At 46.1% G+C, this 24,242-nt stretch overlaps 1 protein-coding gene across 2 annotated transcripts in view; it reads left to right on the top strand.

Moving 5' to 3' along the window:
* LOC146205031 (uncharacterized) overlaps window positions 1–24,242 on the top strand; it is a 93,252-nt gene that overhangs the window by 47,483 nt on the left and 21,527 nt on the right. For both annotated transcript variants that reach the window (XM_084589703.1, XM_084589705.1), the window contains exons 10-12: window positions 7,164–7,305; window positions 12,781–12,966; window positions 15,623–15,890. In XM_084589703.1, the coding sequence (XP_084445829.1) occupies window positions 7,164–7,305; window positions 12,781–12,966; window positions 15,623–15,890 (596 nt within the window). The remainder of the gene's footprint in view (window positions 1–7,163; window positions 7,306–12,780; window positions 12,967–15,622; window positions 15,891–24,242) is intronic.

The following is a 24,242-nucleotide window of genomic DNA, read 5'->3' on the forward strand; positions in this document are numbered from 1 at the left end:
TGTTCGTCTGAGCATTCCTCCTCCTCCTCTCTCAACTGCACCTGGTTTGCATGCTCAACGCAATGTGTAGCAGCGGCCTCGGCCCGACAGAATCGAGTTCGTGTAAACCCAGATGGATTGGGCCAGCTGAGCTTGACAGCTGGCTCCTCCCCCCTACTCAACTCGCTCGTCTCAGGCCCATGTATACAAGGCTACAGTGACATCTCATTGATACGATCTGGTTTCATATGTTTTTTGGCACAGTGACAATCCGGGAATGGAGTAAGAAAGGTTGAGTTACGGGGCACGCACTGCCGCTGCTATGAACAGGTGGTGCTTCAATGTCAGCGCCTTTGCTGCCTTAACCAAAGCCGGGCTGGAAAGGAGTGGCGAGTGCATGCATTGCTGCCTTCAGTCCGATGGTACCTAGATGAAGTGTCAAGAGCATGTTACTTTGAAGCTCATACCGTATCTACGACTGTGTTGTGGTGAAACACCTTTTTCTTTACAGGCATGCTTTGGCGGTCCATAAGCCTTGCCTTAGTGTAGCTTTTTGTGCTAAAGGTTCCGAGCCTGGTGTGCTATAGCTTATTAAGCATCGGCGTCCTTCTGCAGCACTGCTTTGCGGCTCCTAGAGGCCATCGCTTCAAGGATGAGCTTCATGTGCTTGAAAATGCGAGAAAACAGCAGGCAGTGATAATCGACGCCATTACACAAAGAATCTTTTTGCATGTGTCGCTTGCCTCATCGCTCCGATCTGCTGAAACAGACCATTTCGCTCATCGCCTGTAAGTGCACTCGCAATCAGGCAATCCAGCTCCTGTTGGCTGCTTGCGATTTATCACATGGCTCCTCCCTTGAGTTATTTCTTTGCCTCAACAAGTGAACCATCTTGGTCATTGCTGCACAGAGACTTTTCATTAGCTGTGAGGTAGCTACAAAATGAAATAAAGGGAGCAATCTGCTTGTTAGTAGTAGAGGGGTCAACATTTGGAGCGGGCTTCAAGTGAGCACACCATGGCAATGAGAGTCGAGGTGGGGTAGTTTACAGATGTGTTTACTAAGCCAGAGTGCGCTGGGAGCAGGTTATAATAGTGTTTATGAAGCTGCATAATGGCGCAGACATCGCAACTGCTGTGCATATCACCGTCACTTGCGCTTGCATGGAGGTTACCCACTAATCAATCGAGTGAATGACTGCCACTTTCGCCGTGCCACCTTTTCATGTCGCTCTTTTTTCGCACTCATGGAGCTCGCTCTTAATTTTCAGCGCAATTCGAATTGGACACTCCTGCGTAGCACCCAAAGTCATGTAATTACCTAACTGGGCTGGTGCAGGCTGTCACGTCAAATTATCCACGATTTGGAATTAAGAGAGTTTGAATTATCAAGGTTTTATTGTTAAACGAGTTGGAAAATACTGGCATAACACGATACATCAGGCGATGAGTACTACAGTACAGAAAAAGGCTGAAAAATTCCTAAGTAATCTTTATTTTACTTAAGAGGAATGGAACACTAATGCAGTCATAAACCGTTTCAGGCATTGCAAGCAAACTGGAAAGCGCTAACGAAATACTGCAATTTTTAATGAATACAACGCATAACGGTGTTGCTAAGGGAGGGCATACAGATGAAATGGGCCGCATTCTAGTAACCCAGCATGATGAGAGGGGGCGCACGACACTAGCGCTCACTTTGCTTCGTGCTGGTGCCTGCACACCTTCATTTTGCTGCTGCTGACACCTTCGTCAAAGTCACTGATATTTCCTTTGTGAGTGGTCTGATCGGCAGTATGCTTTATGCAGCTGTGCAGTGGGGAAATGCTTTGCTTCTAACATTTCGCAGCTTTATCGAATGTTTTTGCTGTATTCTTTGGTGAAGCCACCGTGCTTTGGGAACTGCACAACTACTGAAGCAGAGAGTCGAATTTTGCGAGTTTGGCTGATCTCAGAGGCATGTTCAAGAGTTCAGCTGCAGAACGACCAAAAAAGCTGGACCAGCTGACATACAAGCTGGGTAATCTTATCAGCGAAGAAAACCGGGAGTGCGAAAAATTATTTAAGGAAAATTACGGCAAGAAAGCTGTTGTTGACTTCAATATTTGTTATTTCACCAGATTTGTAACAAGAGAATTAGTCAGTCAAGCATCATGCATTGTTTGTAAACTAAGCGCTTTAAGGACACAAAGGCATCTCGAAAGCTGCTGTTGCTGACATCCTTCTTTACTGCAAAATGTGAGGGAGGCTAACACATCCGAATGCGCACGTTTTCAAACTGTTCAGGTACACTGAGCAAGAGTTTGCAAAGTATGCAGATTTTAATGCTTCGCACAAAAATACAGATGTTTTGCTGGTAGGTTTTGAATATACCATCCTTTGCGCTCTCTTGGCCAATATATTGGCCAATATATTGGCCAAGTTGTTGCACTACTGTGTTTCTATGTGTAGGTTTCAATATTGCCGGCAGTTAAAGGTGGAGAATGAAAAAGGAAAGTCAGGATTTGCATAAAATATTGAAGCTTGTTCGAGCTCATGCATCTGAAGTCAGTGGTTTGATTGAGCTGTGAACAGTTTCAACATTTTACGTTCCTTCCTACTTCAGTGACTTAAGTGGATCACTATGCATTGTATGTTCAGAGTATTTTGATGATCAAGATAAGGTCAAATAAATACAGCCTTGTAACACTTATTTGCAGAAGTGGAAAACAAGGCCTCATGTAGATGCTTTGCCCAGCAAAGTACATATACATAGCTTCTTGGTGGTTATGAAAAGCGGCTGGTGTGTCAAAATGTCTATCATTGATACCATTACACTGCTTAACAGCATATTCACAAGTAGCTACCATCGGGTGTACATAGCACAGCAGTGTGTATGTTGGGTGAAACGTCATTGAAAAGTCACCGGTAAAACTCGTGAAGCAGTTTTGCAGATCATTGGCATTCAGAAGAGCTATGTGAGTGAAAATTACTTGTCAAAGGATCGGCCACAGAAGAAAGTCAACATGCATTTCTGTAATGAAGGTGCTGGAGCTTGAGAGCTTGTCAAAAAAAGAGAGAGAGAGTAAGAAACGCTCCCTATGTGTTAGCTGATAGTTTCTTCGAAAATGCTGAGATTAAGAATAACGTTACTATGCTTGTCAGTGCTGAGAGTTTCCACCAAAAGTCTAAGGAAAAAGAGCGATAGATAGTGGATACGGAGAGGAAAATCAGAGCTAAGCAAGTTAGTTCCTAATCTGTGTGACTCAAAAACTCTTTTCCTGCCTTGATTATTAGTTCGAAAGCGCTAATCCTAAGCGTAGGACAGCTGCGCCAAGCACGCCATTTTCATCAAAGTATAATTTTCTGCGCCATGCTGCTCCAAAAGAAATAAATTACCCAAAATCGCTGTACAAAGGCCATGCAAGTACAACATATTTTCCCCACAAGTTGCGGTTTGCAGGGGTGTCTGAACGTTCAAAAGGGTTTTCGATAGTGATTACTATTCCATTCACACCACATATATTGTATGTATTCAGTCAATGGGAATGAAGTCTAGTGTCTGACGGAAGCCCGTCTGGTCAGAATGGTACATGACGAAAATTGGATGGCGCCGACCAAAAGAAAAGGATGGGATGTTTCGGCTCTCCCACGGGAGTCTTGTTCACAATAAGGCACAACATAGCTGCGTTGTTCATTTTATTCATGGCGCATGAGTGAACCCAGGCACCTGGCGTAAATTGGGGGCAAGTTTCCGTCATTCCGATTAAGCGCTTGCGCTGTCTGAATAATCAGCGATTCCAGATAGAGCCGTCACTTTTTGTCCCTTTCTTTTGCGATTACACGTGCCTCTGCCCAGCCTATGTTGTGGGCGGCGGTCACTGAGTGTTCGACAAGCGCATTTTGATCTACGTATTGGTTTCTGGCGTCACTCTAGTGATCACATAATCTTCGCTCAAAGTCACCCGACTCGCCAACGTGCACAAATGGGCAGTCCGCACATGGTATCGAATACACAACACCCGGGAACTTTTCCTTCTTCAGCTTGTCTTTTACTTGCACAAGCTGACTCCTTAGTTTTCGAGCTGGCACATGCGCGGTCTTTGCTTCGTAGGATCGTAATATGCGCGCCAAAGGTTCGTTGATGCCAGGAGCGTAGGGAATCGCGGCGAGTTTCTGGGTAGTGAAATTAGCTTGCAGCCTGGGACGTTCTATTTCGCGCTGTACAGAGTCCATGGCGTGTGCAGGATAGCCACAGGTGAACAAGTCACGCCGTATACGCGCATCTTCAGCAATTCGGTCTACTTCTCTGGAACACATTTCTTTTCATCGGAGGAGCGGTGACGCTACAGAATGTTTCTGCCAATCAGGGTGAACGGACTTAAAATGGCGATAATGGCCTGTGTGCATGGGTTTCCTGTAGACGGTAAAATTTAGACGTGAGGACTTTGTGGAAACGAGTATGTCTAAGAACGGGAGGCGGCTGTCAGTTTCCTCTTCATCTGTGAACTGCTAGGCTCTAAACTGTTAAGGTGACTAGTAAAGTCATGTAGTGCTTCCTTCTTCAGGATACAAAAGCAATCATCCACATACCTCAGTAACACGTTTGGGGCAGGCGTGAAGGACGCAAAAGCACGGCCTTCGATTTCTTCCGTGTTCAAGTTAGCGACTCTCACAGAAATCGATGCACCCATGGCGGCTCCGTGAATCTGCCTGAATAGGACATCCTCAAAAGTGATGTTTGTGTTTGTCAGGCAGAATCTGAGAAGGCGGGTCAGGTCATACACATCTATCGGAGTTCTTTACGGCAGTGATGGGTCTGATTCAAGGGCGGCGGTGCATACTTCCACGGCAAGGTCAATTGGCACACTTATGAAGAGTGACTTGACATCAACCATGATTTCTCCGGTGTTGATTTCAAGGCTCTGAACCTTTTCGATGAAGTGGAGTGTTGCGCAAGTGGGTAGAGCTCCTGCCGACAAGAGGAGAGATAACTCTGTGCAGAAACTTGGGACATATTCTGAAGCGGCGAACATGTAAAATCTACTATAGGGCGCAGAGGGACGTCAAGCTTGTGAATCTTTGGCAGGCCGTAGATTACCGAAGCTGAAGCATTGTGACATAACAGGTAGAAATACAGTGACCTATGCTGTGGGGGCACCATTCGAAAGACGTCTGCCAGCAATTTCTGTAATTCTCTCTGTACTTTGGCTGTCGGATCTCGAGTGAGACGAGCGTAAGTGCTACCATCTTCCAAGAGGGCCAGCATTTTCTTTTTGTAGTCGCACTTATTTAACAGCACAGTGGCATTTCTTGTCAGCCGGAAGTATCACAATGTCAGGATTAGTTCACAGGCTTGTAGTAGCTTTTTTTCTTGGCGCATAAGGGGAGAGATCGATGAATGCAAACGTAGCTTGAAAAGGATTCCCGCCACGCGGATGCGGGCTTCGTCCCATCGCGACGGGTCAGCCTGGTTCAAAGCATTCTCCTTCCTGATGTCGGGAAGGAGAATGCTTCCCGACATCAGGAAGCATATCACCTTCCTGATGTCGGGCGCGGGCCAGTGTTGAAATTCAGGCCCACGCACAAGACACACATTTCTGCCCTGTACGGCTGGTAGGAAGAAAGGTTCTGCACAAAAGCTTTCGGTGCATCTGAAGAACTGTCACCCCGGCACAGCCTCAGCCTCTCCAACTTGTTCTCGTGAGCAAGCTCAGCTTGTCACAAACGAAGGCCAGCTTGGAAGCATGCAGCTGTATGCTAGTGAATTCTTCCGGGCAGTTGAATTGTAAGAGTTGTCTTGCGAAAAATACATTGGTTTCCAGCTTTCTGATTTTGTCTCTGCATTTCAGGATCCTGGCGTATAGAAGCTGTCGTTCCGCTTTTGAGACTACACTCAACCCAAACTTCGTACGAACTGGCCGAAGCAGTAGTAAGGAATGGGGAATCAAACCTTGGGCTTTGCAGGCGAGGTTGAACTTGAGGTGCCCCTTGAATGCAGCGACCCAGGTTGTCAACGAAGCATAGCGTTGTGCTTCAGTGATGATGGGTTGGCCATACGCCTAGCCAATATGCTGGAAGTCTAGTGTCTGACATTGTGCCTCATAGTGAACAAGGCTCCCGTGGTGGAGCCGAAATGTCATCCCATCCTTTTCTTTTGATCGGCGCCATCTAATTTTTGTAATTTTCGCAGTTTTGCTGTACAGAGAGGCTGACTTTCAGATTTCTGCAAAGGGTCCATAGTTGACTACAGCCGGCTAGCATTAGTGTGAAATAAAGGGTGTACGAATATTCAAATTTTCGAATACGAATATAGGAAAAAATGCCTTCGAATATTGAATATCTGGTCAGTGAAAGAAAAAAATTGAAAATTAAAAAATATTATACACTGTTCATCTTGTTAATTTCAGAATTCACATGGTATTTGCAAATAAAATTAAACTAATGTTGCACAGGTGTTTACCCTACTGAAAAATCAAGTGTAAATTTTATACAGGATTCCGTACATCAGTACTTTTGTACAGTATGGAACTGAGTGGAGCTGTCATATCGCTGCTGAATACCGTGAATTCTTGTTAATTTGGTCTTCAAAGGACCACAACAACAATGTCCAAATTAGCTGAAAGTGAATGGGCCTGAAAAAACTGCCAAGAACTGTTTGCATCAAAGTAATTTTATCTGATGAACACCTGTAGGATGGATGTCTGCATTTGAAATGAAAGTGTAGTATGAACATCGTTTTTTTCTTGGTCTCCAAGTACTTTGCACACACTGTCAGGGAGGCCCTTTTTACTAAAGGCAAGATCACTCTTCACAAAACTGTCCCATTGAGTATGTATTGAGGAAGCTTCACTGCACATCCCATACTGTCAAGCATTGCAGTGAAACGCACAGTGCAGGGAAACTGCAGTGTATGCAGCAATTTTCAAATATTGGGTAGTGTAGAGTATTAGTTTTTCGAATACGAATCGAATAACAAACATATTCAATTTCTATTCAAAGTTTCGATTATTTGCACGCCCCTAGTACTAAATAAAAACTGTGCATTTTGTTCTGTAAACACAATATAGTACATGTTTCCAAGACTGGAGCCCAAAAAAGAAAAGCTCCTTCATGTTTTAGAAAACCATGCAAAGTGCAAATTTGCTGCTGTAAGAAAGTAAGGCAGTCATTTCCACTAATATTTGGAATTCCTTGTATTACTAGATGGTGACTTGGAGGATGGCAGCAATAAGGTACATGGCAAGCGACGAGTGCGCCCACCAAAGAACCTTGAAGATGACTACTTAGTGGCTCCAGCAAGACGGCGGCGGGCAAAGAAAGAAAATGCTGCTGAGAGGCAGTACAGGCAAGTACTTTGCTAGCATTTTTATTAATTTTTATAATTAAGGTGCATTGTATACAATGGTGCATCATAAATGTTATATTTTTGTACGTGTCATGCATTTTGTACGTGTCATGTATCGTGTTCTGAGGTGAGCTTAGACGTTCACTGGGTGAATATTCGGCACTGCGATGATCGGCCGCCAGCGAGTCCAAGCGTGCACCCGCGAGCACCGTAACTTGTCGATGACTCAGCCGCCAGCACGTCCGCTAAAGCGAGCGTGCCCCGTGAGCGCCGTAATTCGTACCTCTAAATACCCCTTCAATGGGGCCTTTGAGGTATGCGTAAATAAAAAAAAAAAACATTTCCTTCACTTGCGGTTGTCGGCTGTGGGCACATCTCGAAGTTGAAAAACACACCGTGGAAACGTGTTTCCGCTGCTCGACAGTTGTGCGGCGATGACTGTTGCATGACCACTTCTCCGTTGGACGAACTTGCGGTGCGACACTCGTGTACGGCGACACTCACTGGCGTGTCGATCCTCAGTGATGAAGTAACGTTGCACCCGCGGCTCGACGGCGACAGATCGTGGCCTATTTCACATTCACTGGCTGGTGAGCAACTCGACAAACTGGCAGTGGCACGTTCGCGTGCGGCGAGGCGCTCGTGCGCGGCAACGCTCACTGGCATGTCGATTGTCACCGGTGAAGTAACGCTGCACCCGTACCTCGACAGCGAAAGATCTTGGTTCTTCTCACAATCGTTGGCTAGTGTCCGACTCGGCACGAAATCGCACAGCACATTGGGACCAAGATCACACAGCACGTTGGGCGCGTACTCCGCCAATTCTGAACGGACGCTCGGCTCGGCAGAACCACCTGCTGGTAATCGCCGCTTCTTCCTTGCTGTGACAGGCTTCCCATGGGGAACCTTCGCTGCCCAGGGGGAGCGCTTAAAATCAGACACCAGCGCCGCCTGGTTTCAAAATGAGCAAGCGTATAGTAGGATGGAGCACGCCGCTCATCATGCCATGGCTGCGCCCAATGGCGGATTGTGAGCTTTCTATTTCGTGCATAATGCTTTTATTGCAGATTTACAGGGTAGTCCACTGTTAGGGAAGGGCAGGCTGTTGCATGCCGCTCCACCCGACATGGTCCTCCTAGTGTTCTGAAGAACTTGGAATTTCCTTTTTGATTGACTTAAAGGCGCAACCTGACCTCCTCAGCTGCCTGCCAATCTGGCTCGCGCTGCCGCTGCATTATCGAAGCTATCACGTCGCTACGCGCAGGTTTGAAATGGTTCTCGTGAGTTCAGTCATTCTTTTTTGTTTCTTGCTATACAGTCGAACCCGGTTATATCGAACCCAGATATATCGAATTTTGCTTATTATCGAACTCGCGGAATATTCCCTTGAAAATCCCATGTAAAAGTATAGGAAAGCCGCGTCATATATCGAACTAAATTTCACCGGTTGTTCGATATATCGAACTCCACACCACGCACTGGAAAGTTGGCTTTTCCCAAAGAAGATAGCATAACCCTTGGCTGTATGCCGAGTGACATTTTCAAGCCACGCGGGGAAGGAATGAGGGGACAGTTCGGTGACGGCAGCTCTGGGCAGCGCCGCGCCCATTCCCTGAAGGCGCGCACATCTACAGTTATCGATTCCCGCGCGCCAGCACATGACGTTTGCAAGCCATGTGCGTGGGTGTGCCCATTCTTTTGCCGAGCTATCTCTCTCCTTCAGCACGCGCTACGCATGTACCAAGCCAGCTCGGCCGGTTTTCAGACAGACGTCGGACGCTTTCTCCAGCGTGTGTTGCGAACCTTCTGCGCGCAGCGGCTGATGTGGCTATGGCGCCTGCAAACGTTAAGAAGTGGCAGATCTCTCTCTCTCTCTCTTTTTTTTTTTTTTTCGAGAGTAATTCATTCTTATTGTTGCGCTGTACGCGCGGCGTAGCGTAAGATATGGCGGCTGCGGACGTTAAGAAGCAACAAGCTTTCTTTTCTCTCTCTCTCTCTCTCTTTTTTTTTTTTTTTTTGCGGGAGTCGTTTATTCTTACATGTATGAATCAACGAAAGCACGCGGTCAGCTGCTGCGATCATGACGCCCGCCCCAAGCGCGGCGCGATAAATCGGACCAGGCATGTGCAATCAAGCCATCGAGGGCACTCTTCCAAGTTCGCTCCCTGCCACGGCAGGAGCTATCAAAAGATAAACACGCCAAACACGCTGCGACGTTATAGCTGCGCAGCATCTTGGCATGCTGCCAAGAAATGAGCTGTGGATGAGACCCACTGAAACGGAGTGACGCGCGCCATCGACATGCAAGCGAAAACGCTGACGATTTCTGCCGGGGCGACACAGAAACCTTGTTTGAGCTGCCGCGGTGGCTCGAGTGGCGAGAGGGACGCAGTTCCAACAAGTTTGAAATCTTTCCCTCTGTCGCTGCCGCTCGTTGCTGAGATCGCTCAATCATTTGCATGTGAGCGAGCTGGCCTTAATGCTTTTTTGTTTTTTTTTAATTCTCGGGTGCAAAAGTGGAGGGTGGGTTTATTATGCGAGTGGGTTGATTACGCGACATATACGGTATCATTTTTTCGCATCGTAAGTGCCGTCACAAGCCGATTTCTGTATATCAAATTATCGATATATCGAACTATTCCGCGATCCCCTTATATCCGGGTTCGACTGTATATGGGGTGCTTGCAAAGGTGAGCGTCCCTGCACTGCAATTACGCGCGCACTTTCTAGCAAATAAGATTACCTGCATTGAAGCATCGCTAGTGGAGAGTAAATATATCACACCAAAGTGAAACAACCTCCCTGCTATACTAACATTATGTAGGCTTTGGAAATACTGTGCGTGTTAGGCGCATTGAACACGTGCAGTACTTGCCTACTGCCCTTTGAGGAACGGTAATGATTCAACAGCTTCATGATAAGAAAACTTCTCAACCAAGAAGTGCCTCGTGTGTTGCGAAATATAACGCACCATTATTTAGGACGATGCTGTTGACCGCATCTATAGAGCAACAAAGGCCTGTAGTCGCGTTTCGACACTTGCCTGTTTACGACAGCAAATGGCTATCAATTGATGGTTTGAAGTGTATTTTGTTCATTCTTCGAAGCGAATAAAACCGAGATCCACTGCAAATCATCGATAGAAAAGACTCGCACAGGACAGTAAATAGTTAAGTGGCCACAATTGTTCCGCTGATAAATTTTGGGTGGAAATTATCGGCGCCCTACAATTAAAGAGTGTGGGGGAGAGTTGCCATATCTTAAATCTTCTTAGTCTAAACTCGCGCTATCTTAAGAGACAAGAAACTGCATCGAAAGATGGGGTTAGTATCGGTGATGGTTAGTACCAAAAAAAAATAGCGCGAATATGAAGCAACAAAATTGCTAAGCTTTGTTCTTTGCACAGAATGAAAATTGCAGCATGCACCATTTAACGGTGTGATGTGTATGATCATACATTGGGCTAACTCTTTAACTCATTCGTTTTTTCATCTCTAGACGATTGCAATATGCACACCAGGATGCCACTTACTCTCATCCTTTATTGACTTTGGGTTGCCGTTCATCTTGCAACGGCCCACTCAAGTGCACGAGCAACGCTCAACAATCAGATGTTCGCACGTGAACCTCAAGCCCACGCCAGTTCTAAAAGGCGCCCTTCACAACACATTCTCATCAAATTGTGCAAATGATAAAAGCGAATCAACAGATCTCTATATGTATGCTATGACAGGCGAAGCCACGTTATAAAGCGTAATAAGTGGCGCCTCAACAATCCTCCTTACTCATGCAGTCTCCTGAATCCAGCCGAGTTCTACCGCCACTGTGTTTTGTACAATTGCGGTGAAATGGAATACAGAGCAGTCTTGTTATCGTAATAGAGCACTTTTTAACGCAGCAGCATGCCTTTGCTTTCGCGATAAATTAGCCGCACTTCAGCGCCTCCAGCCGCGGCAGTCTCAGCCGTCCGACCAAGATAGTGGCGCGATGGCCACTTGGCGGCGCTGGCGGTGCGTGGAAAACTCCAGCGCAGATTTCCTATAGTCATGCTTTGTCCAGAACTTCTTTTCGAACGTGCGATGATTCATTGCGCATGGTCGAAGCCTCGAAACACAAGAAAAGGAATTGCTTTCCAGCGGCCATGCCAGCGGCGGACAAAGCAGACGCTTCGTGGGCTGGCTGCCATTATGCCACAGCGTCAGCTAATGAGGAGGCGTCTTGCAACGCACCGCAACGCAGAGTCAATCGGGGTGCGGCATTCATTGGCGGCTTCGTGCTGCCGTCCTGCGGATTTTCTTTTTTTGTGCACTTGCCAGCTGCCGGAGAAGGAAGGGAAGGACTGGGACAAAGAGCTGAAGAGTTGGGCTTTCCAACGATACCGAAATGGTGGCGCATCGTGCCGGAAAAACGAGTAGTCACGCTGTGAACTTGGCAGCTTCTTCGCAGTTTGGAGTGGATATCTCGACGCCGGCACTGACAAAAATATTTATTTCAAGTACTTAGTTTTTTGGCGTAATATTTCAGGACAACATAGAAATAATGTTGTAGATTCCGAAAAGCTTACTTGTCAAAAATAGATTTTTTTTCCGCGAATGACTCCGCACGCACGTTTACCTTTTTCAATGCGTAGATAACAGAGGCACTAATCAATCTGGGCTTGTTGCAAATGGAGCGCGACATGCCTGAATGTGAAGCGTTTTACAGAACCCTATTTGGCGGGGTTTGCTTGCCGTTGCTTCTCACAAAGTTCTTTCAAGGGCCCAGCTCACTGCGCTCAAAAGCAGGCAAAAGCGTTTGCAAAAGCATTTACAACAAGCGTTAGCTGCACCAGCACAAAGTGGTTCGCTTGTGACGCTTTCAGGCGTGCGCTGAAAAGATTACGAAACAGGTGAACTTCTGGGCAGCAGGAGCAATCCTTGCTCGGGGCTCTGGACGCTTCCATGTGTAGAGAAATTCAAGACAAGAAAGCGAAGACGCAAGATTCAAGCGTCTTACAGCTACTTAGAGACAAGCTAGAGACAAGATTGGCCCAGGGTGGGGGCCAATCGCTCAGTGGTGGCATTTTGCTGCAGTACAGGTGGGGGGGTATCGGGAGGATACCACGTTTTGATAAAGGTGAAGTGCAAAAACAGCTATGTACTGAGATTTTGGAGCACATTAAAGAATCTCTTGTTGGTCCGTATTAATCCTGAGCTCTTCAGTATGGCCATGTGTGGAAAATGTGCAAGTTCTTTGGATTGCAATGCTGTAAAAATTAATAGAGGTCGTATTGTAAAATGGGCCTTCTATTGGTGCATTTATTACATGGGCCTAAACTAGCAGCTTGCTAAGGGCCCAAATGCTTTTGTACACATTTTTCTAAAGTAAATAACTTGAATTGAATTTGAGGTAAGTGTTTAAGGAGTAGTAAGTAACCAGTGGATCATGGGTTAATGCCTTTTTGTATTCACGAGACAATGCTCTCTCTTATTTCAGGTGTGGCGAACGTAGCTGTGGGTACCGATTCCGCACTGAAGAAAGCCTTGAATATCATGTGCGATGCCATGCACCCGCTGGCTCTCGACCTTACCGCTGTCCTGAGTGTGGAGAACAGAGAGATCATTGGCGTAGCCTTGCCATGCACTTGTGGAGAAATCATGTTCTAGACTTGGACTTGCACAGGTGCTTGCCATGTGGTTGCATAGTAAAGTGCTAGTTTTTGTGATGGTTCCAATGTAACGCTGCGCATATTCGTCCTTTCATCTTACTGTGGAGCTTGTGGCAGTCTAGGCAGATTTAAACAATATGTTCAATGGTAAAAAAAGAGGGAAAATCTATCCTTCAAAAGTGTTTTGCAGTGTATGGTGCAGACTTACCAGAAAGGGAAGAAATAATGTTAACATGATGCTCACCTCTGGTGCACAAGCGAAACTAGAGTGCACTCACACTAATGGCACACTTTCTGCAAAGACATGCCGCCCGCCTGCATGTCAAGTGATTGTGCATTGTTTGCATGCCGTTAAGAAATTGAGTGGAATTATTTTGTTAGTATTTTTCAACCTTAAACTCACTTATCCAGCAGCTGCGAAATACTGCCACAAATTCTGTAGTGTTTCCTATGTGGCTACAGCTCTAAAGAACTGAGGCATTTCACTCATTTTTTTTTACATTACTGGATGCGTAAAGCCACTCCTCTTATGCTACACAGTAAACCCTCATTGACACGAACTCGCATATCTCGAAAAATCGGTAAAGTTGAAAATTTTGGTGCTATGTATTAGCTCCCATTTATCTCGAAGCATTTTTCGGGCGTAATGTGGATATCTTGAAATTTTGACTGGAAAGACCGAAGGCAAAGGTGATAGGGGCTCCGAGCGAGCGCTTTGTTCTTGTACTAAGTGCCGAACGCAGTCACGTTTGAAGAGCAAATACAAAATTCCCGTGGACGCAGCCGTTTTTCACCTTGGGAGCAGTCACATGAGCGCTGATCGCAGGGGGGGCTGACAAGTCTTATTTGGCGTGGTTCGGTCAGCTGCCCTACTCACGTGCGCACCGGCAAGAGCTTAATTAGTGATTGTGTGGTTCTTTTCGTCGCACCATGTGCACGAAGCGCTGACTGATTTTTGTTGTGTATGTGGTGTCCGCAGCACAAATCAGACGAAGTGAGCGTCTGCAGGTTCATCGCTCAAATTGGACTAGAAAAACAAACTTCGCTTGCGCAGAAAAAAAAAAAAAAAAAGCCAGGATGGAAATTGGCGATTGGCTGCCTAGCGAGGTGCTTCTGGGTGATGCACGAAATTTTCTACAAAGCCAAGCATTACCCAGTTCCTTCGAAAATTATAAAGTTGAGTTTTTCCTGAGAATTCTTTTCCTTTTATTACAAAAGCTTCCTTTGTGCAGTGGAGCGTCGACGGATGCGACAGGTCAAGGGCCGCCAAAGCATTTTTGCTCGTTGCTGTCGCACTCAGGTTCTGGCTTTGTAGAAAATTTCGTGTATCACCCAGAAGCAGCTCGCTAGGCAGCCAATCGCAGAAGGCTTTGGGCTACTCAATTTCCGTCCTGGCTTTTTTTTGTGTGTGTGTGCGAGCGCAGTTAGTTTTCCTAGTCCGGTTTGAGTGAAGAACCTGCAGACGCTCACTTCATCTGATCCGTGCATATATGAGCGCATCGAGACAAATCAGTAAAAGCTTGGTAGGGTAGTAAAGGAAAATAAAAAGGCTAGATATTGTTAATTTTCGAAAGGAGCAATAGTAGCGCACTGCTGAGTTGTGACTTTTTTTTTTTTTTTTTTTTTTTTTTTTTTTTTTTTTTTTTTTTTTTTTTTTTTACACCCAATGCGTTACAAAAAAATTCATCACTGTTCTACCATACGTCATGCTGTTTAGTGTTAGAAACGGCATATAACGTAATTGTACTCCCCCTGACTGAACGACAAGACAGCGGTAACAAAGCAACGCTGAAAATGCGCCTCTGTCGCATAGTTTTGTTGCTCTGTGCGGTGTGCACCAGCAGCAACGACAGGCATTGGCGGCGGCGGCGCGCGGCTGATCGCCAGGGATTGTCGCCAGAAATTTTTGGCATTTTTGTTTAACTCAAAACTCTGCTTATCTCAAAATTTTTCCCGGATTTTATAACTTCGAGTTAACGAGGGTTTACTGTATATGGATCCAGCGTTCAAGTGTTTGTGATGCTGCCTGCGTGTGTGTGCACATTCGCAGCTTTGGTTTTGTGGTAGTCTCATTTTGTGTAGAGCAATGCATATATCCAGTTAGAACCTGCTGCATCAGGTTGACAACACGTTAGGCATGATGCAAATGGGGCACATGACAGGCAGTTCTGAGGTTTTTCGTCTTATCTTTTTGACATAGAGTGAGGAATTTTGTCTCAGAACTTGAGAAGGCTGTTTGCTAGCTGTGTAAAAGGAGCATCAATGGAGAGGGCATAAATGAGGGAAGCATGGAGATGTTGCTAAATTATGATGCCAGTAAGGCTGCAGTCAGTGTGTCTCTTTTCTGGAATGCTGTTCTGAAATGTGCTCCTTGATCGGTATCTTTAGTTCACATCAGTGTAAGAAAATATCTTGCCAAATGGGCTTTTATAAAAAAGGGGTGGAAGATGTGAAAAAAAATTTCGGGAAAATGCAGTGACTTGCATGTCCTTTGCATTTTGCAGTAATCAGAAGCCCATCAAAGTTGTTTCAACCTTCTAGAGCTCGCAGGGTGATGTCAATGCTTTGAGGCATTTTTTTCTTTTTTTTTTTAAGGTTACTTAGTTTTGACCCATGCTAATGGCTGAGCAGTGACATGCGGTATGACGGTGCGTTGTGCTTTCTGTGCAGGTGCACGCAGTGCGACTATCGGACATTCAGTGCTTTTAAGCTAGAGAACCATGCTCGAATTCATAGCGAAGAGCGGGACTTCACCTGTGCCCAGTGTGGAAAGGGCTTCAAGCAGCTGTCGCAACTGCGCAACCATCATGTTGTGCATTTGGACCGGAAGAACACACCACATAAACGTTGGTACAGTCAGCAGACCTGTGAACTGTGTCAGCGCACATTCTCAGACTCCAAATGCCTGCGTAAGCACCATCAAGCAGTTCACGGAAAGGTAATTCATATTCTGCCTAATTTGTTTTATTTAAGAGAGGGGGGAACGCACTTATAATCATTGCTTTCATTGTTTTGAAAAACTCTCAGTGGTGTAGCATATGCCAATTCAGTAACCAAAATTTTGAAAACTTGTGTGAATGTTGCATAAACGTTTCATGTCCACTTACAAGATTTCTGATGTAAGCATCACGTCAGGGATCCTTGAATTCTTCAAGTACTCCATTTGACATTTTCTAATGAAATTGTAGATGCTAACCAGATGAATCAAGTTAGCATCCAGGGATACCCCAGTGCACGTTAAAGAACCCCAGGTGGTCGAAATTTCCGGAGTCCTCCACTACGGCGTCTCTCATAGCCTGAGTCGCTTTGGGACGTTAAACCCCACAAACCAACCAACCAAGTTTTCTCATACACTGAACTGTCCTTGAAATTTTCTGTAACTTTGGATAACCTTTGCATTGTGGTGTGCAAAAATTGAAATTTTTGAATATGGTTGAAATATGATTATGGAAAAGGAATGCCTCTGCATGTTTAATGTCTGTTCAGTATATACAGACAATTGAAGGGGAAATGAGGGGCTCGTTATTATAGAATGTAAAGGAGCCAACATCTACGTGTCGAAGACAAACATTGGGGATATATATATTTTTATTTTTATTTTTGGAGGGGGGGGGGACAGAAGTTAGTGTTATGATTTTTAGAGATAAGGAATATTAAATGCAAAGAGGAAGAAAAACCAACGCGCGGATGTTGGGAGTTGAACCCACGACCTCCGAGTATCGCGTCCAGTGCTCTTCCAACTGAGCTACATCGACGGCTGTCCAACCTTCCGCTTTCTTGGGTATTTATGTTGACTGTAACCGAAACTTGTGAGCATTCACCAGCGCCACTCTCAACCATAGCGACGGATATGGAACATCCTATTAGCACTGAATGCGATATTCGGAAGTCGTGGGTTTGACTAACACCATCGGCGCATTGTTTTTCTTTCCTCTTTGCATTCAGTATTCTTTATCCCTAAAAATCATCATAGCACTAATTCCTGTCAATACCAACAAAAAAAAATACACACACACACACAGTCGTGCCTCGTTAATACGACCCCCGTTAATGTGGACGACTCAAACTATGTATGGACAGTTTGTCTGGGAACCAAACTCTTTCCATGCATTTACGTCTCGTTAATATGGAAACTCTCTATCCGGACAGTGGACAAGGAGAAAATGTACAGATACCATTAGGATCCACGTATTTTTGTTGCGTTAATATGGACAGTCATGAAAACCAAATCGTTACACTGCTTCAAAGGTAATTTCTTTTCTAGATTTTGTTGACAGGCACCACATGAACAGTAGGGTCAATAACTGATTGATTGCCCCTTTTCACTTGTGGTTTCATATTTTACTCAGCGAAGCTGCGTAGTCTATGAACGTTGCGATTTTTTGTGTTGAGTGAATTCACTTGAAAAAAAAAAAAAAATTCTGACAGCAGCTTGTGCCTTGTAGAAAGTTGGATTCAGCATAGCAGGGGTTCGTGGGAGGTTAAAAGTGGAAGTAATTTACCGTATTTACTCGCATAATGATCACACTTTTTTTTTGAAAAATACTGATGCAAATTTCGGGGTGCGATCATTACGTGGGGTAAATTTTCTACAACAAAATATTTGAGCACCGAAAACGCAAACAAGTTGCAGGTCAGACGTCTTAGAACATATATCTCGATTACGACCAAAAATAAAAGCTGAGTAAGGCTTACCTTCGCAATAAACACGCACATTAAGCATCACATGGAGTGCACAATGCCCATTTATTTTTTTTCGTCAGTACTCTAATCAAAGTTTGAATCCTCGCCATCCTCGCTTTCACTGCTGCACGACTCATCGGAAACGGCAGTGTCGTCGCTGGGAGCATCTTCACAATCCCACAGGAAGTTATCTTCCGTTCCATCCAAAGCGTTAGATATGCCTGTCTTCTTAAAACTCTTAGCCACTACCTCGTCGGGGATACTGCTCCACGCTTCTGTGATCCACGAGCACAGCATCTCCACGGATGGCCTTCTAATCTTTCCGCTCGGCATCAAATCATGCTGGCCCATCGCCATCCACTCAGCATAAAGTCGTCGAACGTTGTCCTTGAACGGTTTGTTCAAAGACACGTCGAGAGGCTGCAGCAGCGAAGTCAGGCCGCCAGGAATGACTGCAATGTCCGTGCACAGCTCTTTCAGCTTGGCGCGCACGCTGTCCACAAGGTGACCCCTAAAACTGTCCAAAACCAGAAGCGAGGGAAGCAGAAATGCTCCTGGTCTTCTTCCCCAAACAGTCTTGATCCAGTCGACCATCAGGTCTGCAGTCATCCACCCTTTCATCTGTGCACGTATATGGATGCCACGGGGAAAGTTTCCCTTCGGAATAGTCTTCCGTTTGAAGATCACGTATGGTGGCAGCTTCCGCCCGTCTGCCGTCACAGCAAGCATGACTGTGCATCGCTGTTTCTCTGCGCCAGACGTCTTCACAAGGACGCTCCGAGCACCCTTCTCGTTCACAATTGTATTCCGGGGCATGTCGAACGTCAGCGGAGTTTGATCGGCGTTTCCAATTTGCGACATGAGGTAACCGCATTTTTCGCGAAGCCTAGTGACGAAGTGATGGAAGTCTATCACTTTGCTTTCATACGCGGCTGGGAGCCGCTGGCACAACGACGTCCGCCGCCTCAGGGAAAGTCCATTCCGTCGCATAAAGCGAGTCGTCCAACCGGAGCTAGCGCGGAAATCCTTTGCGGCGATTCCCAGCTTCCTGGCAGTTGTGCGCGCCTGCGTCTGTATCATTTCTAATGACACTGCACAACCGTCCTTGCGCAGGTCCCTCACTTATTCTAGGACCGCCTCCTCAACACGAGGGAACTTGCCCGTTTTGGGTCCACGGAAAGCCCGCCGTGTCTTGTTCGTAGCCATCAGCTTCTCGCGCTGCTTCTTCCAATAGCGTATCCTCATTTCGTCCTCGCCGAAATGCCTACCAGCAGCGCGGTTGCCATGCTCCAGTGCATAGTCGACAGACTTGAGCTTGAACGCGGCGATGTAACTGGCATACCGCCCCATGGTGAAATGGCGTAAACTCGCACAAAAACACAAAGCACGCTACGACGCTGCCGAATCCGCCTTTTGCGCGAGGATGTGGCGCCATCATGCGGGAGCGGGCGGGAAACACATTGAGCGGCAGTGTAGCAGACGACGCGAAAGCGCACCATACGAAATGGCCACGCCAACGCTGGTAGAAAGAGAAAGCTTCCCCCCTTTTTTGGCCTCGGAGCGGAAAGTAGTGACAATGATTAGAGCATATCATGTTCACGCAGTATGGGGGAAGGTAGAGCATTTTCACAATCCACTCAACGCACGTACGCACATACTATATTCGTATTGTAAGAGCGTGTAGCGCGGGCCGTGTTCGACGTGACAGAATGAGACGCTCTCAGCATGCAGGTTTTCGGCAGACAGGAGAGGCTGGGGGCAGAGAGAGAGAGAGAGGGATCTCAAAGGGCAAAGCAGCCAGGGGTTTGTTGATGCTGCAGAGCTAGGTGGAATCGTCTCCTGTGACTTTGAGCGGCGCATATGCGCGGGGTGTCTTGAGTTACCGAGCACAATGCAGTCACCGCCGGCGCCGGCATGGTGCAATGGGCGTCGCTTCCTCCTCGCGTCATCTACAACCGTGCAGCTATAGGATTTCATCCACGAAGATCGGCAGAGAGGCACATATACACACCCCGTGAAAAGGGCATTGTCCCGGCCGGAATGCACACCTGCAGGAAACGCGCTGCATTTTTCTGGCAATGGATGATTCAAAGCTGTAGCCGGTTTCTGGCCTCAGGAGGCAGAACGGATGTGGTCGCAGTGGTGAAAAGGTTCTCGGTGCGCAGAGAATGGTCATTCTGTTGTGAAAGGATCTCCAACGTTCATTTCTGCCTCCGCCGCGATTTCTGCGGAATCAACAACTTGGTGACACATATGTGAATCTCCTACATATCGGATGCGCATCTCGGTCAGGAACCAACCCTGTTCTACGTCCAGAGCGATCCACTCTGCAAGTGAACGAGCATGAATCCTCCAGGAGACTCATTTATTGTGCCGGGCGGTTTCCTTGCCGTTGCAAACGATTGGACGTAGACGACGATTATCAAGCTCCCTAACGAAGTGCATCTGATTGCGTACACCAAAGGAACAAAATCCGGATGCTTTGGCGTGCACGAAGGTGAGCCTTTAATTTAAAAAAAAAAATACTGTGCGTTGTGCAAGAGTGTCAAGTGCAACGTATGCTCCGAGCGGCAAAAACACAGATACTACAGGCATGTATGCATCTAAACGAAATATGCATGATGAAAAGTACCTACTGGAGTTTTCACCCAGGCTGTAGCGCACCAGGGATAGCTGCAATGAGGATTTTTTCGGTGCGTGATTGCTTTAGTTGCGCCGGGGCCTGAAGGCGATGTATTTTGTCCTTTCTTTTCTTTATGTGCGAAAGGGCTAGGTAGCTTAGATATCACAGGCGGCTCTGTGCGCTAGGCCGTAATATTTAGCATGTTTTATCGTGACTGCCTAACAAGAAAAAAAAATACGGCGTTTTAATGCACTGCTGTTCGCGAGCCTCATGACCAGCTCAACCACTCGGCTCGCGAACGGCGGTGCATCACAACAAACGCCCAATTTTTCTTTTCTTTTTAGTCAGGCGGCAGTCGCGATAAAACATGCTAAATATTACGATCTAGCGCACACAGCCACCTGTGATATCTGCGCTACCCGGCCCCTTCGCACATAAAGAAAACAAACGACAAAATACATCGCCATCAGACGCGCCGAACAAATGCTCATTGCGGCTATCACTGGTGGGTTACAGGCTTGGTGCAAACTCCGGTAGATACATTTCATTATGCACATTTCCTTTAGATGCATACATACCTGTAACGAAGTGTTTTTCGCACAGTCGAGAGTATGCAGTAGGTAGCTAAGGTCGGCCATTCACATCTTGACGCTTGGTGGCCCTAATTGTAGCTTCACGTCGTTGTTGGCCGCGGCTCAGTGAAGGAAACCTGAAAAACCGCGTCTTGCATCTTGGCGCGCTTAGAGAGTGGCAACCGTACGCGGCAGATGTGGTTGGCATCGCTTTGCCAAGCCTGTGACGGCCACCGTGCCACCCGGTGCCGCCAGCCCCCGTGCACTGGCGGCGCCGAGAAACGCCGTCGACGCCGCTCAATGTGTTTCCATCGGTCGCCGCTACGACTTCGCGCATGCGCAGAAAACTCGCACAAAAGGCGGATTGCAAAATGGCGAACGCCGCGAAGCATGGAATCATGGGAACTCCAACGTTACTAGACTAGGTTGGGAACTCGTCGGAATGCATTCGCTGCGGGATGACTGCAGATCAACCACCAGGCGGCTCCATGTTCGGGGTGCGATCATTACGCGGGGAATTTAAAAAATGAAATTTTGACCTCAAAATTCAAGGGTGCGATCATTACGCGAGTGCGATCATTATGCGAGTAAAATGCGAGTATTAATGAAACGCCATCGAGAACAATACGCAACTGCATCACAATACTTTCAATTGCATCGAATTTGAAGCATAACAGTGACTCGGAGAATGTTCTTGTAGCTCTTAATGCCAACTTCACTGGCTTACATTATGCTCAAAAGCTGACCTTATTCTTAGTGTTGTTTTTTTTTTTGTTTTTTTTTTTTTCGTATAAAGATTTGATTTGTTATTATGGACGACTCACTTTATGGACAGTTTTGTGCAGAAACCAAGGTATCTATATTAATGAGGCACGACTGTGTGTGTATATATATATATATATATATATATATATATCCCCTTGAAAATCCCATGTAAAAGTATAGGAAAGCTGCGTCGTATATCGAACTCAATTTCACCGGTCGCTCGATATATCGAACTCCGCACCACGCATTGGACGGTGTGCCTCCCCCAGAGACGATCGGATCACCTCGGCCGTTTGCCGCATGACGTTTTCAAGCCATGCGCGGAGGGAATGAGAGGGCACAGCTCGGCGACGGCTGGTCTGTGGCAGCGCTGCGCCCTTCCCCCAAAGGCACGCGCATCTGCGGTGATCGCTGCCGCGCTAGCACGTGATGTTTGGAAGTCATGTGTGTGAAGGAACGAGACTGAACCAATGCAGCCGTGGTGTTCGGGAGAGGGGAAAAACGCGATAGAGCGAAGTGCAAGGGTGTGCCCACTCTTCTGCTGAGCTACAGTGTTCTAAAAGGTTTTGTAGTGGCAAGAGCGAGGCGCGTTTCGCTGGGAGGCGCTGAGGCAAAAAAAGTGATTGGACACGCGCGGCGCTGCCATCGGATATTTGAGGAGAAAGTTGGCCGTCTGTTTTGCTGCGCAGCATAGGAAGGAGGTGCATCGCAGTGAGTTCGAGTGCTACCATTGGAAAAAAGAATGAATTCATGTGGTAGTCGTGTTGAGGTGCAAAGAAAAAAAAAAAGGAATATGCATGAGGGCGAGAACACGGGGAGATTCCCTCACACATGTGGTGCCACTCAGCAGAAGGAAAGCCGCGAACAAGCAGCCTCAACTGGACACCGCGCAGAAGCATATTGCTATCACCAAAGGTTAGAGTGTGTTGCTGAAACGTATGAAGAGTGAAAAACACCTGGAACAGTGAAACTGCACAACAGAGTGTTTGTTTTTGTTTTTTTTATACCCGCTTTCATTTCTTACTTTGACTTAATTGGTTTGTTCCTACGGTCAAATACAGCTCAAGAATGAACTATAAAAGGCCTCCAAAGGAGGCCTTTCAGGCCAGGTTTTCCCATTTCTCATGCTTAGCTATCTGGGAAATAGAGTTAAAAATCAGAGCTCGTACGTGCGACCGATGGCCTTGTCTCGTCCTGCGCTATTTTCCCGTTGCTAAAACTGCTTTACATTGTGTATTTCTGTGGAATGCTGGGCTCATAGGCGCGTTTCCTTTTTTATTCATTCACTTAAGCGCTTCCTGTGATAGAAAACAAGAAAAAAGCTGGAGGAGAGTATTGACTGTTCTGATCACTCGTAATCACTGAGTGCTGAGAGGATGGCATTTTATGTGATAAAGTTTTACCGTTGTACATTTAAATTTATGCCTAGTTGCTCCACATCGGTCGATCGCACCTGACTTATGCCTTTAATGCATTAATTCCAGGTTGTTTGCCTGTGCCTATCAGGACTTAAATCTAAGTCAGGGCTTAGGGGGTCTGAGACCCCCCACCAGTATTTGACATATGGATCTGAGGCCTTCCGCCTTCGAATTTATATATAAGGACTGCATGAATATAAAGTAGACAATAATGTTTTTATCTTGTTGTCAGTGGTGGCCTGAATATTAACATTTCTTCTCTATCGTTTCAAAAACTCCGCAGTGTTTTAGAAGGAATCATTAACATGTTTTCTGAATCCTGAGACGGAGAAAAATAACAAGTCGGTTTTGCCACACAAAGGCTGTAACTGATTCTGCACACGCGCCAAGTCTCCCCAATTTTGCCGGTTCACGCGCAGTGTTAATTGGCATATACTGAGCGAATTGTCGATATGCTCACAGCTCGCGCGATATTTGTTGTATGTCGCCTGTCAAACAGACCAACCATACTGTTCTTCGAATTTATATATTTAACATTTTATTTTTCGCTTTATATATATATATATAGAGAGAGATTTTCTTTTGTTCACTTGTGCAGCGAAATTAGTCATATTTTATGATACCAGCTCGTCGGGTCTGTTGTGACGCTTCTCCTCGATGGAAAAATAATATGACAGTGGTCTCACGAAAAATATTAAATATGTTCAAAGTGCCAAAGGTTCGTTTTATTGTGAGCTGTGTCACGTCGCATAGTCCAAGACACTGCAGAGCGTATGTATCACTTCCCTTTTTCGAGTATGTGTCATGAACCGAGCAAAACACCACTTTTAAAAATTTTTCCCTTAGAGCGATTTGTGCACCAGCCGCTTTCTCTCTCTATTCTCCTCTTTATTTCCTCTCCACCCAAGCTGGAATTACTAGAGACTCCGTCCGAAGGAGCCAAACTTGCACCAGTGCCAATTGTTTTCAAAATGTGCGATGTTTACTTTGGGTTGTCATGTATGTTCGCACTCGTGTGCATTGTCAAGATAAATATATAATCTACCTATGCCTTGCTATTTTACATGCGTGTATTTTTATGGCGTATAAAGAGCAAGATTTGGATTATATATTTATTGTTGCTGTAAATAAATGTCCGCGAAAATATATTTTGCAGTGAGTTTTCCGTTTTCATTTTTTCCCATGTGCGCTCAGGTAATTGAGAAAAGTGCCAATACGTCAAAATTGAT

Source organism: Amblyomma maculatum, chromosome 1, assembly GCF_055883805.1.
Source record: "Amblyomma maculatum isolate TAMU_Amacu chromosome 1, ASM5588380v1, whole genome shotgun sequence".
Classification (NCBI taxonomy): domain Eukaryota; kingdom Metazoa; phylum Arthropoda; class Arachnida; order Ixodida; family Ixodidae; genus Amblyomma; species Amblyomma maculatum.